This window comes from Coptis chinensis, chromosome 7 (genome assembly GCF_015680905.1).
Source record: "Coptis chinensis isolate HL-2020 chromosome 7, ASM1568090v1, whole genome shotgun sequence".
NCBI classification, from domain to species: Eukaryota; Viridiplantae; Streptophyta; class Magnoliopsida; order Ranunculales; family Ranunculaceae; genus Coptis; species Coptis chinensis.
This window is the reverse complement of record NC_141462.1, coordinates 94,863,698-94,881,263: the sequence shown is the minus strand read 5'-3', so window position 1 is coordinate 94,881,263 and position 17,566 is coordinate 94,863,698. Positions and strand designations below refer to the sequence as shown.

The 17,566-nt window shown below is 41.0% G+C and overlaps 1 protein-coding gene and 1 long non-coding RNA gene across 2 annotated transcripts; both read right to left on the bottom strand.

Moving 5' to 3' along the window:
- Positions 1-1,481: 1,481 nt before the first annotated feature.
- On the bottom strand, positions 1,482-3,425 carry LOC147490182 (uncharacterized). Its single transcript, XR_015201886.1, has 2 exons — positions 2,793-3,425; positions 1,482-1,721 (listed from the first exon to the last, which is right to left on the bottom strand). It is a non-coding gene; the product is annotated as an uncharacterized LOC147490182 (long non-coding RNA).
- Positions 3,426-5,370: 1,945 nt separating this feature from the next.
- On the bottom strand, positions 5,371-7,578 carry AZG1 (AZA-guanine resistant1). The gene has a single exon (XM_086571372.1). It carries the CDS (start codon positions 7,319-7,321, stop codon positions 5,588-5,590), a length of 1,734 nt encoding a protein of 577 aa, XP_086427498.1. The 5' UTR covers positions 7,322-7,578; the 3' UTR covers positions 5,371-5,587.
- Positions 7,579-17,566: the final 9,988 nt, after the last annotated feature.

Genomic DNA, 17,566 nt, shown 5'->3' with positions numbered 1-17,566 from the left:
ATTATGTATATCAATTTCAACTAAGGATATAAAACTTATTTTTATACCTTTATAAAATGAAATATATATATGGTGGAAGAGATGAGAGCCTTACATTTTCAATACTTAACCATGTTACTACGTTAGAATTGCATGTTAACTTTATCTTTATATAACCTATATACCTCTCTTTAATTTAATTACAAAAAATGTATATGTTATGTTCTAGTCGATCTACTCCTTATTGAATACTAATTGTAGTGAAAAAAGTTAATATAACCTAGATAATTAAGGTAGAAAACATATATATATATATATATATATATATATATTATATATATATAAATATATATATATATATATATATCACAATGGGTACTTTTCTAGCTCTCTTAAAATTTTACGTCATTAACTCCTATTAAAACGAGATTTTCTCTCCTATTGAAAAGAGAAATTTTAACATTTTTAATTAGAATGGGAATCATTCTCCTATTATAATAGAAATTCCTCTCCTATTAAAAAAGAAAAATCTAATACTTCTAATTAAAATGGAAATTCTTCTCCTATTAAAAATGGGAATCACATTTCTAAAATAAATTGAGGTCCCTCTCCCAATTAAAAAACGGGTTATTAAAACTTAATTAAAACAATTTGTTGAGAGATTAAAACGAGTTTTTAAGACTTGATTAAAACAATTTGTTAGAAAATTAAAACGGATTAGCGACGAAAACAGGAATCACGATTTGTTAGAAAATTTATATATGTATAGTTATGATTGTTGAGAAAATTGATAGCAAACAAAAAAATTGTTGAGAAAGTTTTAAAAGAGCTTGTGCGTATGCACAAGTCTACTTTCTAGTGTAATGTAAAATAACAAAAACAATTATGAGGGCTAAGTGAGAGCCTAATGAGGGTCGAACTCATATTCTAAAACCTAGGCCCTAGCCCGCCCTTGATAGGCATGAGGGTTGAGCCAACCCTCCCCTCAAATCTATGAGGGCCAGCTTTTGCAAGCATTTTTTAGGGTTGGGTCAGGCCGGGTTGAGGGCATGAGGGCCGAATTATCACCCCTACTTGAGCCCCATTTTCTGTTCATTTTCTCATAGAAAGGAAAGAAAACAAATTAGTATAAAAAAAAAATGAAATAAGTCAACCAAAACTTGTACATAAAGAAGCAGTGGTGCGGGAGGATGGGAATCAAAGCTCAAAGTTGGCTAAAAATCAGTAAATTTCAAGGAAAAGGATCGACGACGGAAGAAGTTTAGAATTGTGGGAAAAAAATTCCTATCCAAATCCTAGTGGACACTAGTTCACAAATTTTTAAGGACAAAAACTCTAATTTAATTAGTTTATTTTTTTAATTTTATTTTTTATAAGCATAACTGTACGTTATTGATATCTGAAGCAAAATAGACACAGTGCACATTTTATTTATTTATTTATTATTATTATTTTTAGAATGGAAACAACCAAAAAAGAAAAAGAAAAACATAGTAAGCCTAATTTAAACTCTAAAATTACTCATACCCATCTTATCGTGAACATATCAACCTTTAGCTTTCCTAAAAAGTATATTAACATTGTTAAAGACATCATAGCACTCTTCATCTGTTGCATACCTTGTTAGAGCATCAACCACACAATTAACCTCTCTAAATACAGGGATAAAAGTAGAATTCAAATTCTTCACCATCTCTAATACAATTGACCATGTGCGCTTAAAAAACTAGGAAGGGCCTTCCCTGTCATAAAACCAACCAAGACTTTAATAGTTAATGGCTTAAAATTATGTTGTAAGCATATCATTAATTAAACCTTCCATAACAGTTAGAGCATCTCTAGGTGGTAGTATCACTTGTCAAAATCTTTAAATTTGAAAAAATAATTCGGAATTTTCTGAAATTCCAACTCTAAGTGGTAGTAAATTCGGTCGTATAACATGTTCGTTCGTATTCTTGTTTGCAAATTTGGCAATTTGGATATGGATGTAGAGCGACATTGGTAATGTCGCGCGCCATTGCAAATATCGCCCAAATTTTTTTGATTTTGACCAAAGACCACCACGAGATAGCTAGTAATAATTGCGAATTATTCAATTATTAATTTTCGGGAATTTTTTTTTTAAAATGAATAATTTTTTTGAATTTTTGAATGATACGGTTTAATTCGCGAATTGGTTGGGTTGTTTTATAATTGCTTTAATTATTGCGAATTATAAACCTAATTATAAGGTTTGGCTTAATAAAATGACATTTAGATTATTTTTTCATGAATAAAATTTAAAAAATAAAAATAAAACGTTATAAATTTATATATCAAAATTTTAAATGTAAAATATATAGCCAAATTTTAAAGAAAATATTACCACGTTTAAAAAAATGTATTTTTACCGGAGTTTTATTGGACCGAATATTACAACCATGATTGTTGAAAAGAAAATGAAAATGAATGCTTTACAAAACATACCACGATGATTTTCAGATAACCAAAATGTCGTGGGGTTTTTTTTTTTTTTTTTTTTTTTTTAACTTTTTGAATTGTTTTTTAAACCCTAATATCGCATGGGTTGTTTTGGAATTGTGCATGCGACACTTAAACTGTCGCGCGACAGTGATAATGTCATTTAGATTGTTTTTTGCTAATGGAATTTGCGATCACTTAGAATTGGTCAAAATTTGTTTTCAAAATTTTCAAATTTCGACTTCAAATTTAAAGAAAATACTACCACCACTTAGAAATGCTCTTAGGAGTTCAGTCGTAGTATTACAACCATGACCAAAAGAAAATGAAAATGAATGCTTTACAAAACATACCACGATGATTTCGTATAATGCCTCCTCCTCTACATTGACCGAGATTATTAAGCGACGAGCCGTTGGAGTTGAGCTTGAAATATTCCAATTAACTACAATAGGATATTTATGAATAACCGGTATATCTCCTACTCCCAATGCCCGCAAAGAAAGCTTATTTATAAAAGATGGGGTTTTATGATGAGGAAAAATTGACAACCTCTTCAACCATTTGGAAATTCTCTCAATCACCGCCATAAAGAAAATAGGAACTTCTTCATATAACATTTTGTTACGAGCCAGCCATATTTCCCAAACAATTAACGAAGGCGTTACCTTTTTTAAAAAACCACAAAGAGAAGATTTTTTGCAATGACTGTACCAATGCGAAAAAACCTGCTTATTAACTGTAGACATTCCACCGACGTTCACTCCAAAAATAGCTTGCAAAATGACACCGATCATACCTTTCTAGCAAGATCTCCAGTGACAATTCAAATAAATGATCCAACCCTTCTGATGATGAACGTGTACAACAACGACATTTTAAAACTATAGGAATACGAATAGCTTGAATGACTTCATCAACTGGTACTGCTCCATTCCAAAGTTTCCAAGTGAACACGCTGATTTTTATAGGAATAACATACATCCACATATATTTGAAACAAGAAAGAATGACTCGTTTTTTCCGAATACAATCCCATGCCGTTTTTGTAGAAAAAATTCCAAACGGCGTCATTGACCAAGATCTAACGTCCCTTTCATAAGACAGTGTTAGCCCATCAGAAATAGAGACATTAAGTTCCCAATGCCAACCCCCATAGTAGATGTCTTTAATAATAATAACCTGATTAGTGTTCACAACCCATCTCCTTTATAGACACAGTGGACATATGATGGAGATCCTCATGTGAATGTTACATATCTAGGAATAGCTAAGTGAACAGAGTGAAACAGGCTCCACATATTGTCCCTCGTATCCGAATTAAATACCATTACTACTCAAGATTAGCCTTTGCTTTCCAAATTCAAGTGCCTAATACTCATAAGAATACAATCCATAGAAGTTGTGGTTTTTTTCTTAATCTGAAAAAAGATTTTCTTACTAAACATTGCCTAAACTGAGTTTTTACAGGCGTTAATTTTGAATTGCTAAAGTAAATTTTTTTCCCAATACACATTTGCTTAAATTTTAATTTCCAAATAGACTTTGAAGTGGCGATCAAACAACTGACAGGGTCGGGCTCAACTAAGAATTGAATTAAAAAATTTGTATATTCAATCAAAACTCTGCTAACATTCACTACTACAACTCTACAGTGATTCACACAACAGCCCAACAGTTCAAGACAACAGTACAAACTACAAATCCATTCGAGTTTTTGATGTAGAAACTGAAAATGACAGAATTAATGAATGTAAATACAAAGAACTACTGGCGGAAAGGAAAGTTATAGGGAGCGTTATAGGGAGTTATACGGCTGGCGAAGGCGAACTGTTATATGTCCTGTGTGCACTGTATGGACCCAGAATTACCTAAAACACGTTAAAGCCTGACATCCCATGATAGGTCAACTCAATATTTAAAATCTCTCTATCAAAGTATTGAAAAAACCAAATGGATCAGTGCTGAACTGCTGATCGTATTCAAATAGCTACATAGGTATGCTTTTTTGAGGGGTAATAATGTAATATATATAGGCACGCAATCACTTACATTTTGGAACTACAAGTGTAGCCTCACGCCATCAGGGCATAGCTATAGCCTATAAGCTATCCTTTTGGGGAAAATCAATTGCAGGCTCGGTGTTACCTCATCCTTTTTCAGGACAGGAACTCGTATTCAAATCTTGATTGAATATTCGCCCAAAGGGCATAAAGTTCCACTTCAGCAAAATGCCAGGCGTTAAGATCAAAACCTTAATCACCAAAATAGGGGACATGATGGTATAAAACCTCAAAACACACTGTTCATCATCTTCGAATGACTTGCCTCTTTTCAAATTGATGGTGAGGCAGAAGGATGATTAATCTGTACTGGGAAGAAGGCTAATATAAAATAGTCGATTAGACATTATAATCGTCTGAACAACATTGTATAAACTTACCCCGTTATATAAAACTCCACTTATTTGAATTCTGAAAAAAAATCGATAATGGAAAACAATAAATTAGGAACTGATTTTTTGTTAAGATATTTTCTTCACAATGTAAATCATCCCTTAGAAAAAGAAAAATCAAATCAGTACATTTCAAATGTCTAAACATATTAAGAAGTCTAAAATTTTTAAATTTTAAAATAAATTTTAATAAAATTAAACATTTTTGTTTGGACTGATTTTTTATAGAAAAATTTTCTATTATGAGAAAACTATCTTTACCAAAACAACATTGAAAATTTGTAATAGGCACGTTCACTTGATCCTAATGATTTGGGACCTGAAGCTGTGGCAGCCATAATGTGGTCATAAAAGTTGAGAACCTTTCTGATCTCTGCGGCTAGAACCATTTGATGATTTCTTACTGAGAGTCGTCTTAGTCGTTGGCTCATAGAAGAATGATTATACAACTCGAGGATTCAAAGAAAACAATCATGAAAAAGGAAATTATTTGCTTTATTATAACTTCATGAGTAAAACAAACAATTAAAAATGGAATCACTACTAATATAAAACCAAAACAAATGCATTTACAATCAACCTGTGAAAAATATATCATCTCTTGAATTTTCTCATCATTCTGTACTTGGAAAACACAAATGCCAAAAATAAATCAAAACTTAAAAATCAAATCAAACTTGCTAATATATTTACTTAAACTACTTCAAGTGGCTTATCAGTCCTGCTAACACCATTTGTTCCTTCAACAACCACACTATCACCCTTATCCCCCTTCAAAATTCCTAGATTAACCAAAAACTCCACCCCCCAATCCCAAATATTAAGAACCATGTAAGTCCCAATTCCACCAATCAAACCATAAGCAATGGAATAAGTCAAAGGCATTAATATCAACGTAACAAATGCCGGTATTGCTTGTCTCATATCATTCCATTCAACCTCAACCACAGATCTCATCATCAAAACTCCTACCAAAATCAACGGTGGTCCAACTGCCCACGCTGGAATTGATGCTAACAAGGGTGTTATGAAAAATGACAAAAAGAAGTACCCAGCTACAGTTAACGCTGTTAAACCAGTCCGACCGCCTTCTCGAATACCAGTTGATGATTCAATAAATGCCGTTACTGGTGACGTTCCTAGCAACGACCCAACGACAATAGAGGCGGCATCGGACATAAACGCAAAGTATTGACCCTCGAAATTGCCAGCCGAATCGGTGAACCCAGCGAACCGGGCCATGGAATACAATGTGCCGGTTGTATCTAGTATATCTACGTATAAAAATGTAATTAAAGCTTCCCAAAAATATCCTTTACCTATTCCTTTAAAACTCAAAGCTCCAGCTGTACTTTCTATCTTATGCACATCTACTACTTTCTTAAAATACCGATACGCCGAATCTCCAGCATTAGTATTCGGAAATGCTGTCACTTTAGTATTTCGGAACCAAGATATCGCCGTTACAAACACTATACCGTATATCATAGCACCTTTAACGTTCTTCACTAGACAATAAGCAATTATAATAAAACCAACGATACCAAGCCAGAATGTCGGACTTTCCATCCGATTATTTAAGCAATAAATCTCGCCCGATACAGTACCACCAGGTATCAAACTAACGGTACCGTTAAGTGCTGTTATAACAGGAGCAAGTGAAGCACGTGAGGACCTTGGACAAGCAGCCAGTGTAACAAGAGTTGATGAACTGTAACCAACGAGACCAATACCTTGATTATTTTGCAACCCGATAAATGCAAGAAACAAACCGATACCAGCAGAAGAAGAAATCCTAACCGGTTTCGGCACGAGTTTAGCGAGTTTTGCTCGTAACCCGACTGCCGAAATGACTAGAAATATTACGCCTTCTATAAAAACTGCAGCGAGCGCGCTTTGATACGATATATTACCCGATCCATGAAACCCGACAACGGTGTAAGCAAAATACGCATTGGTGCCCATACCGGGTGCCAATGCTAATGGAAGATTTGCAAAAGTACCCATTATCAAACATCCAATTAACGAAGAAGCGATGGTAGCAACTATAAGATCTTTTCGTGTTCTTTCGAGGCAAGATGCATAGCCCGGGTTTACTGGGTTGAATTTGCATGACTCAGTGGGTTGACTCACTTCAAGCCTAATACCACTAGGTGAAATACCGGTACAGTTAGGAGCCGAAATACTAGGAACGTTACAAAGTGGCATGCAATCAGAAACAGAACAAGGGCCACCAGAATCAGTTAATATGCTTGCGTTGACAGCAAGAATATAAGCCATGGTAAGAAAAGTTGCGGTACCAGCACGTAGTTCAGTCGTGAAAGTTGAGTTACGTTCTGTCAGTCTGAATCGTTTACCAACTCGGGATTTGGCGACATAGTTGTTGAGTCGTGTTGTGAGGGAGAAAGAAGAAGGTGGTGCCTCCATGATGACTAGAGAGGGGTTTTGGAGCCTTGGAGGCTTTGGAGTTTTGTCTTGGTTTTCGATGAAAATGAACTTTTCCTCCTTATATGAGAGAGAGAGAGGGAGAAAGATTCGAGATTCCGTGTATAATTTGGTCACTCTCACGATTGCCGAAAGAATCGGGATTCAATTTTGTGTTTAGTGGGAAACCTAATTATGAGATCATGCATTTCACAAGTGATCTGTAACCATTAAATTTTGAGTTGGAAATATTTTGGAGCTACATATGAACAGATCACATACGGGCATACGGCCATCTGATATACTGTAGTACTGTACTGATAATTTCATTTATTTTTAACTTGACAGTAGAAATATTCAAAATGTGAGGACATATTCACGAGAAATGAAGTAAACAGCATACAAATTACAAACTAGCTTGAGCTTTGGTTGATTATAAGATTGGAGCAAAATTTGATGATAATGGAAGTTAACCATGGCATTTTGAGTGCTCTAATTTTCCTAGTATCACTAATACCAAAATCTTTCTCAAAATGATTTAAATTCGACTACAGTACAAAGACATTTTGATTGGATAGGGAATCCATATCCCCATAGCCAATAGGATTGAAAGATACCAAAGGTACTGACCAGCCCAGTAACCAAGCTTGATGCTCTTGACCACTGGAAGTCCAATACCTCATCATAATCAAGTTATGTGCTAATCTTTTGATTTGTAACAGTCATAAGGAAAGCTTAGTTGTTCATCCTTTTGCGGATGAGGAATTACGGACTTTATGAGTTATGATGGAGATAACAAGGGGAATCTCGACTGATGTTACTAAAAAGGGAATACAATATAATATCTGTGTACAAATTTCTCTTATTAATAGTGGGTGCCTCATGCCTGGGTCACGATATCGTAACCCAGTGATCTAAGTCCTAATATGGCGTCTCATATAAAATGGTAATGAACAGTTGAACACAGACTGTTCTTGGGTTGAATTTGGCAGTATTCGTTACAAATACTACATGTCTACATACAAGGCTACAAGCTCACTGACTTAGTAGGTCTGTATGTGGGAACCCTCAGTACAAACTAAAATATGTAATCTGAATTGGGTGGCACTTTTCTTTGCGTATTACACACGAAAAACAGTTGGTAAGAACAGTTAGCCTGGTCAAACAACAGATCGACAAATGATATGAATCTATCTTGGTGTTCAAACTTCAAAGTTCAAACTTCAAACTTCCAAGATTCCGTAGGTATTTGTAAACAGATATACATGAGATCGACAATTTGTACGGCTATTCATAAACAGATATACCATGTTACATACATGTATTCTATAATTCTTCTTGGTGAACACAAACTGTAGTTGAACGTTGACCATCAATAAAATCTCCAGATTAATGAAAATTATAAACCAAGCTCAATCAATGGCACGGCTGTAGTGGCTGAGCTAAATGAATCTACCCACCGATCTTCATAACGTTGTATTGTGTCGTCATTTAGCATTATGATATGATATTGTAAAATAAAATCTGTCAAAATGTTTTCGCATTATAAAATATGTCGAGATGCAACTATAACCAATTTATCATCATTCTTGTAAAGGAGCTTTTTGGTTTTCCTTAGTGTTTGAGAAGGGAGAGGGAAGAGAGTTGAGATTTTCTGGAGGGACCGAGTTCGCTTATGAGCGAGCTGCCTATGTATCCTTTTGTTTTTCTCTTTTCAGGAGAGAGGAATCAGGTCCGACGTAGTTCAAATAGGTGGTATTTATAGGCTTGAGGAAATGTCATCCCGGGAGACACGTGTGTCTCTTGCACACGATGTAAAGGTGGAGATCGTGAATGAGTGTTGGGTTGGTTATATTATAAGTCATGTGCTTTGATTGGGAGTTGGCGGTCGCCCTATTTCCGGTGGTGGGAAGTACAAGTAAGATTTTGGTAATGATTACCCCCGGTGGTGACCTTATCCGAAGGCGCTCGTCTCGGCCATGCGTTAAATCGGAGACATCTTTGTTCGTACCACCTACGGCGAGAGCTGCTCACGATCGGTCTTGGAGGTCGATGTCTTGAGTTCGCTTATGCTGAGCACATGTATGTTCACAAGGGAGCTGCTCACAGGTCGGTCTTGGAGGTCGATGTCCTGAGTTCGTTTATCTTTGCGCACATGTGTGTTCACAAGGGAGCCGCTCACGAGTCGGTCTAGGGAGGTCGATGTCACGAAGTTCGATTATGCTCCACGATGCATGATAACTTTATGAGGATATCACTCCCCCCACAGCCCCCTCCGGTAGAAAGTGTTTATGTCACGGGAAACGTTCTGGCGAGAAAAAAAAAATGGAAGAACGTGTGGAACATGAGCTTAACTGTGGTGGACGATCCATTTGGGATGGCGACTTTTGAATCATGTGGCCCGACAATTTGGCGGGGAAAGGGAAGTTGTGGCATGATTTGCACGTGATAGAATCATAAAGCGATTGAGGAAGAAGCGGTCGGCGTTATACGGGCCGCTGAAAAGACGATATCTTGGAACATTAATGCGGGCTAGAGCATAGGCTGTAATCATAACTTCTTGGTAACTGAACGGGCGGTTTATACAAAATCAAATTGGGGACAATCAAAAAAGGTATTTTGTGTTTGCTTCTTCCGCAAAAACGCAAGCTAGGGTTCCTCAGGTGAGTACTTCTGCTGCTGTTATCTTTCCGTTTTCACTTTGCATTCCTCTCTTTCAAGTGCGATTTGTTAAATACGTAGGTCATTGTAAGGTTGTAGGGTTTAAGCTTGAGTAATTGATAAAAAAGACTCGTTAGAATGTCTGATTCTAATGATACTCGATCAGAGGAAGTTCGGGAGATATCATTAAGTTGCGGAGAGTATGAAGACAAAGAAGCAGTAAGTGTTGGCGTTGAGGCTGAGTTGGATGGGGAAGCTAGGGTAGATGAGGGTAATACCCGATCTAGGTCAGAAGGTGGCGTGGCCAGTACGTCAGGTCGAGGGGAGATGTCGTCATCAAGTGATGTGCCCCTTAGAAGTGTAAACCGTCGTGGCCGCAAACTTCGTTCGAACCGAGGGCGGCAGTATGGGATTAATGTCCCGACACGGAGATATCTGAACCACGGTTGAGTGAAAATTTTTCGTAGTGAGGAGTACAACCCGCCGAATGGTGGAATAATAATCTATGAGGGCCAGCTGAGAGCGCATATGCAAATACCGTTCTCGAAACTGGTATGTGACTTCTTGGCCCATTGTTGGAAGTCTCCTTGTCAGTTCGTTGGTAACACCTGGCGATTGTTTAAGGTGTTTGACCTGTTGAATGCGAGTGGGGAATACGACATAGGGGTATCCGACATAGTTGAGCACTATGTTGTAAGGCGATCTGGGAATTTGAACTATAGTTTGCAAACAATGACGACGCGTTCTGCTATGATCGATGGTGTAAGCAATGAGGCCTGGACAAAGAGGCCGTTGTTGCTAGTTGGCAACTACTGTGCGAACGGGTGTAGATTGCAAACTAGGATTTGTAACATATCCGGATGGGTGGGAATATTTTTCTGTTGTTGCTTTACTTAACGACTGATAGTTGTTCTAACAGGCCTTTGTTTTGCTTTGGCTGCAGAGTTTTCTGTGAAGAAGCGAACTGATCGTGGGGAGATAGAGAGGTTCGCGCGGCTGACTCGTGAAGAAAAACAAGTGAAGTTGCCTGAAGTTGCATATTTCTTTGTGGAGAAGGGTGGGCCTGCGATCCGGGAAAAAAGAAAGGCGCAAAAAGATCGAGCTCGAGGTCAAACAAGGGAAGAGGTGATGGAGACCCGAACGAGTGACTTAGTAACGCGAGAAGAGAGGCAACGGGCGCAAGGCGACCTGCTAGAGGTGGTGCCTTAGATTTGGAGGATCGAGGCTTCCACGAAGGGGTTCGATCGATGCTCCTGTGGAGTTGGAAACGGTGGTTTTCAACCCTCGTGCAAGGAGCAGGTCGGAGAAGAGGCCGCGCGATGCCTCTGAGCAAGACGCTGTCCGAGTTACGAAAGTAGCGCGGCACGCTCTTGGGGAAAGCTCCAGCGCAGGGGGCGATTTTGATGGTGGCTCGGCTGGGGCTATGGTTTCTCGCCGGAGTGGGGCGCGACCTGAGCAGGTCATGGACTTGGCCACTTTTGGGGCGGAGTCTAGTGTGCCTCGGGGAGTGAACCCAGTCCGCTGGCGAAAGCGAAAGCTCCGCGTAAGGCGAGTGGAAAGGTTGTTGTGGTTGCTGACGACCTAGAGGGACAGTTTGTGTATCTGGACGAGCATGGGGCGCAACGAACTGTGAAGCGAAGTGATTGTAGCTTCAGATTGAGTAAGATATCGGGTTGCCTGTTAGAACAGATAGCTCTGGATGGCAACCGCAAGGAGCTGGATGAGAAAGGGCTGGCTGATAACCTGAGACGAATGGAAATTGCGCAATGCTTGGTACGCGTGTTTATCTTCGTTTGATGTAACTGTTTATGTATACACGCTGTCATTTTGTGGCTATTAACCATGCGTGTGTTTTTGCAGCTGGTAAGTGGGTTTCAGAAATTGAAGGAGATTGCCCAGTTTGCGGAGGTAGATAGAGAAGCGGTGGTGAAGTTGTCTGATGAGCTGAAAAATGTCCAGGAGGTCTCAAAGATGGAACGCGAGGAACTGGAAGATCTGAAGAAAGCTCATCGTGGCCGAAGTCCGCCAAGATGCCGAAAGACACCGGGCGTAAGATTTGAGGCAAAAACTATAGGGAGCTGAAGAGAACGTCCTGGCAGGGACCGTGGAAATTGGTAGGCTGAACGAGTATGTCTTACACTGCAAGAAGGTTGCTCAAGACGCTACCAAAGCCTATGACGTTCTGGATGCAGACATCGTTGAACTGGAGGCGGACTACAACGCTTTGAAGACAGATCATGCACGCTGTACATCTCACATCGGGGTAGAACAGGTGCCAGGAGGAATTAGTGGCACTCCTGCTGCTTCAGAGGTTATGCCGGAGATTGCGATACCGTGAACTGATGCTGCTGCGTCTGATTTGCTTATGAGTTTAGACTTGGATGGAGTATCTGTTATGGTGACTGGGAGGGATGCTGAGATTGATGAATCACTCATGCCTGGAGAACTAATTGTTGAGCCCAGAGATGGCGAGTTGTAAGTTTGTTGTGTTATGATGTCAGCTTATAAGATGTGATACAATAGAGCTGGTTTCCTGGGGTAACATGGGCAGTTCGTCTTTTTATTTGTATGTGCCAGTACTGCGAGTAATATGGTACCCCGTTCTGTTTTGGGGTACGCATGTGAGGACGAATATTGCTTAGTCGGGTTGGATTTCCTTAGTAGTATCAGCAACCCGGCTAACTTATTATGTTTCAAGCTTGGTAGGACAGGTCGTTGTTTGTTGGTATGCCACGCTTGTTGTTTGTTCCCTTATTATGTGTGAGTCGCTTGCTTGATCATAGTTATGTGTGATTATACTGCGTATAACCAAGCATGGCGAGTGCATTGCAGTGACAACTTCCCTGCACATGACTAGTAAGCTTGTATGAGCGTCTTGTGGTTAAATTGCTGTCAGCTGCGAGGTGTTGCTCATAACGAGGCCACCAGATCGCTGGACTCTGGTTCGTGAAGTAGATCTAATCGCGTTGTGTTCAGTGCCGCTAACGGCAATAGTCCCTCGCGTGTGTGACACGTGTAGGGAGACGAGCGGTTCAAGGAACATAATGATGGCGGGCAGATGGCGTTTGGCGTCTCAAGGTAATTATGAGGTGCTTAGGAAAAGACGTTTCCTATTGAATAAAAACTGCTCATCAAATACCAAAAAGGTAGTTCCTCATCTTCTTGCCTAAGCTTAACTCTGTCTTCTCGCTCTGCCTTTTTGCTGTGCACTACCGTCGTTGCTACTCCGTCAGGTACGTTCATTCTCATTTACGAATGTTATTCTGTTGAGAAGAGCTTGGGATAAAACGTTAACTCATGTAACAGTACGTTTATTTCCTAGGATTTATCATGGCAAGATGTCATCCATACACGAGGGGAGAAGAAAGCATGAGGGAAATGTCCCCTCTGATAATGGAGAGGATGGAGTTTGAACCCCACGCATGGCGATCGTGGTAAGAGAAAAAGCTTCTTTGTAGAGTCGAAGGGTCATAAGCGACCGAGGAGAAATTCGGGCGCCCCCGCTGGCGGCATTGTGTTTAGGTCGCCGCAATGGGTGGCGGCTTAATCGACCGATCGCCATTTGTGGAGGGTAGCGACGAGGCAAAAGGTCGCCCGATCGGTGAGAGTTCGTCCCCGCGAGGTGGGGATGTGGGGAGTGAATTCTACTACATGGGGAAGACGGGGAAGAAGCGTATGGTGAAACGCTCAGACTGTAGCTTCCACTCGGCGCCCATAGCGACCAGCGTTCTGAAGGGGATCGTGATGGATGGTGACAAGGCAGAGGTGAAAGATGAGGACATGGAGACGATCTGGGGACGATGGACATGGCCGCTTGTTTGGTGAGTTCATGACACACTAGGTGGTTATGTCGGTTTCCAAGGCAATCTGATTCTTTAACTTCGTTCGTGCAGTTTCTTGTAGGATATGATAAGTTAAAAGATGTTGTACAAAACACGGAGACTGATGACAACCCGCACGTCGAGCTAGGGTGTATGCGAGCTGCGTGGGGGGTTGACAGGAGAAAGCTGGAAGTAATGACTACCAAGTACCAGAACGTTACGGCTGAGAATGTTGTGTTAGTGACTGACGTGATGGAGCTAGAAAGGGAATTAGTTGTAGTGACTGCTTATGATAAGAAATGTCAGAAGGTGGTGGTAAAGTTTAAGAAGGCGTATACCGAAGAAGTGGTATTAAGCCCGCTCTGGACGAGAAATATGACGCTTTGAAGAGAGCGACTGTAAGCGATGACCAAGGGCAGGGGATGCGTGTGATGCTGAGATCTGCCCGGCATACTGCTTCGACCAGTCGCGGCACCAGAAGATAAGCATGTCGTAACTGAGAGTTGATGATGTAATCTACCTTTGTCTCTGTCAGCCATAAATTGTAAGTGTTGTTTACATTTTCCTCTCTTATATGAGAGTTAACAATAGAGCTGTGTCTTCAGGCTTGCCTGAGCAGTTCGCCTTTGTTATTCAGAGAACTGGTTTCCACGAAAGTGGCAGTTCGATACTTTGTTAATTTTGTAATGAACACCGATCTGGATTTTCTGGGTAATCCCAGCAGATCGGTGGATGTAGTTGATGTGACGAGTGGTCATATAGTGTTATTGGTTATGCTCCGCATGCATGTTACCGTGTACTTGTGTGTAACTAGCGTCCTGCTTATGATTCTATAAATATACGTCCTGCCGTTTAGTCGACCCTAGAAATATAGGTCCTCGACGTGACAGGAATTGGAGAGGCTATGTAGCTTGTAAGCTCCAGAGAGCTGTCTGCTCGCGGAGAGCGTTCTCGTTTAGTCGATCCTAGAAATATAGGTCCTCGACGTGACAAGAATTGGAGAGGCTATGTAGCACGTAAGCTCGAGAAGTGCGCTTTCGGAGAGCCGCGTTCTCGTTTAGTCGATCATAGAAATATAAGTCCTTGGCGTGACAAGAATTGGAGAGGCTATGTAGCACGTAAGCTCGAGAGAGTTATGCGCTTTCCTGGAGCGTTCTCGTTTAGTCGATCCTAGAAATATAGGTCCTCGACGTGACAAGAATTGGAGAGGCTATGTAGCCTGTAAGCTCGAAGAGCATGCGCTTTCGCGAGAAGCGTTCTCGTTTAGTCGATCCTAGAAATATAGGTCCTCGGCGTGACAAGAATTGGAGAGGCTATGTAGCCCGTAAGCTCCGGAGAAATGCGCTTTCGCGCATGAGCGTTCGTTTATGAGAGCGTATGGCGCGTTAAGCGTGTGAGAGCGGGGAAGTAGACTGGTCGTGCATCGGATGCGAGCTGTAGGACGTTTGGATGCCAGTAAATGGAATAGCTTATACTAGGTAACATAAAAAATTAACCTTAAACGTATAGTGCTTAAAAAACAGAATATACAACAACAAAGGTTTTATTGATAAAATCTTTTCAGCAGATAAGTATTCCATGGGTGAGGTAACAATTTCCCTTCTTGAGTTTTTATCCAGTATGCTCCGTTGCCCACAACACGTTCTACGATGTACGGACCTTCCCAATTAGGGGCTAGCTTGGAGTCGTCTTGCGTCTTTTTGAGCACTAGATCGCCAGGCTGGAATGATCGAGGATGCACTTGTTTATTGTAGGAGTTCTTCAGGGTTTGTTGATAAGATGCGACTCTGATAGTGGCTAAGTCACGCCGTTCTTCGAGCAAATCGACCTCTCGTGCTAAGACAGAATCATTGTGTCCTGTCTCAACGAGCTCGGACCGAGTCGTAGTGACTGTCAGCTCGGTGGGAATGACAGCTTCTGTGTCATAACACAAGGAGAATGGAGATTCGCCGGTACTGGACCAGGCTGTGGTGCGATGAGCCCACAAGATGTTCTCCAACTGGTTCGGCCATTGGCTCTTGTTCTTTTCAATCTTTTTCTTCAAATTTTCTAAGATGGCCTTGTTACTGGCTTCTACTTGACCATTACTCTGAGCGTACTGTGGAGTAGAAAATGCATGAACTATCTTCCACTTTGCTAGGAATTCTTTAACTGTTCTGCCTTTGAATTGGGGTCCATTGTCCATTACAAGTGTATGTGGCAAACCAAATCTGGTGATGATATGAGTCCAGATGAAATTGCGGACATGCGATTCTTTGACATGTGCTAAAGGAATGGCCTCGACCCACTTAGTGAAATAGTCGGTTGCCGCTAAGACGAACCGAAAACCAGTGCTTTTCTGGGGGACGAATGGTCCCATGATGTCCATGCCCCACATGTGAAATGGCCATGGGCTTGCTATATTGATCAACTCGCGTGCAGGCTGAATGATGTTGTGGCCGAATGTTTGACATTTTAAGCACTTGAGGACGTACACCTTGGCATCGGTCTGCATACGGGGCCAAAAGTAGCCTTGGGAAATTGCCTTGTGGGCTAAGGAGCGACCTCCGGCATGGTTTCCACATTCTCCCTCATGGATTTCGGCAAATATCAATTGTCCTTGCTCTGGAGTAATACATCGCAAGTGCGATCCACCAGCAGATTTTCTAAACAACTTATTGTGCAACACGCAATAACGACGTGCTTGATATTGGATTTGTCTAGCTTTGGCACGCTCTACAGGGAGCGTGCCCTGATGGATGTAGTCCATGATGGGCTGCATCCAGGTCTGGCTCAACTGATCTTCGGAGAGAGGGATCAGATCGGCTATAACGAGGGCATGCTCGATCTGGTATGCAGGTCGGTCGACTACCTCAATGAGGAGTTGTCATGGAACGCAACTCGGTGTTTGAGTGGCTAGGTAAGCTAAATTTGTCTGGCGTGGCCGGGTTCATCAAGGCAAAAATGGTGTATAGTAGATCGCTTAAAAGAAGGCAACAAATGATGAACGACCTGAAGATACTTCGAAAGGTTACCTTCCTGAGTAGTGTACTCTTTAGCAATCTGGCGAACGACCAGTTGCGAGTCACTAAAGACTTGAAATTCTTGCACATCGAGTTGTAGCGCCATACGAAGGCCCATGATCAGCGCTTCGTATTCCGCCTCGTTATTGGAAGATGCGAAGTCGAGTCGAACTGATTTTTCAACCATAAGTCCTTCGGGAGACATTAAGACGACTCCGATGCCACTCCCTCCGGGGTTGCTAGATCCATCCACAAAGAGAGACCAGATTGATTTGACACGCTCTTTGTCAACAGCAAGCTCCATCTATGGTTCCCAATGTGGGTCCTTAACAGGGAAATCGGCGAGGAAATCGGCGACGACTTGACCTTTCTGAGAGGTGCAAGGTACATACTCCATGTGGTGTTCACCGAGCTCCTCGGCCCATACGGCCATACGAGTAGTCTTGTTTTCTTTGTGGAGAAGTTTCTTCAATGGGAGGTCGGTCAGTACATTGATCGAATGTGCTTGAAAGTACAGCCTGAATTTTCTTGCCGAATACACCAAAGCAAGTACGGCTCGTTCAAGGAAAGAATAATTCTTCTCAGCTGGCGTGAGCGTCTTACTGGTGAAGTAGATCGACTTTTCTGAGTTGTTCCACTCTTTGAAGAGAACTGAGCTGATTGCGAAATCTAATACTGCCAGGTATAGCCCCAGTGTCTCTCCATCTACTGGGGTGGCTAAGACGGGAGGCGTGGTGAGGTATTCTTTGAGAGTGGCGAATGCT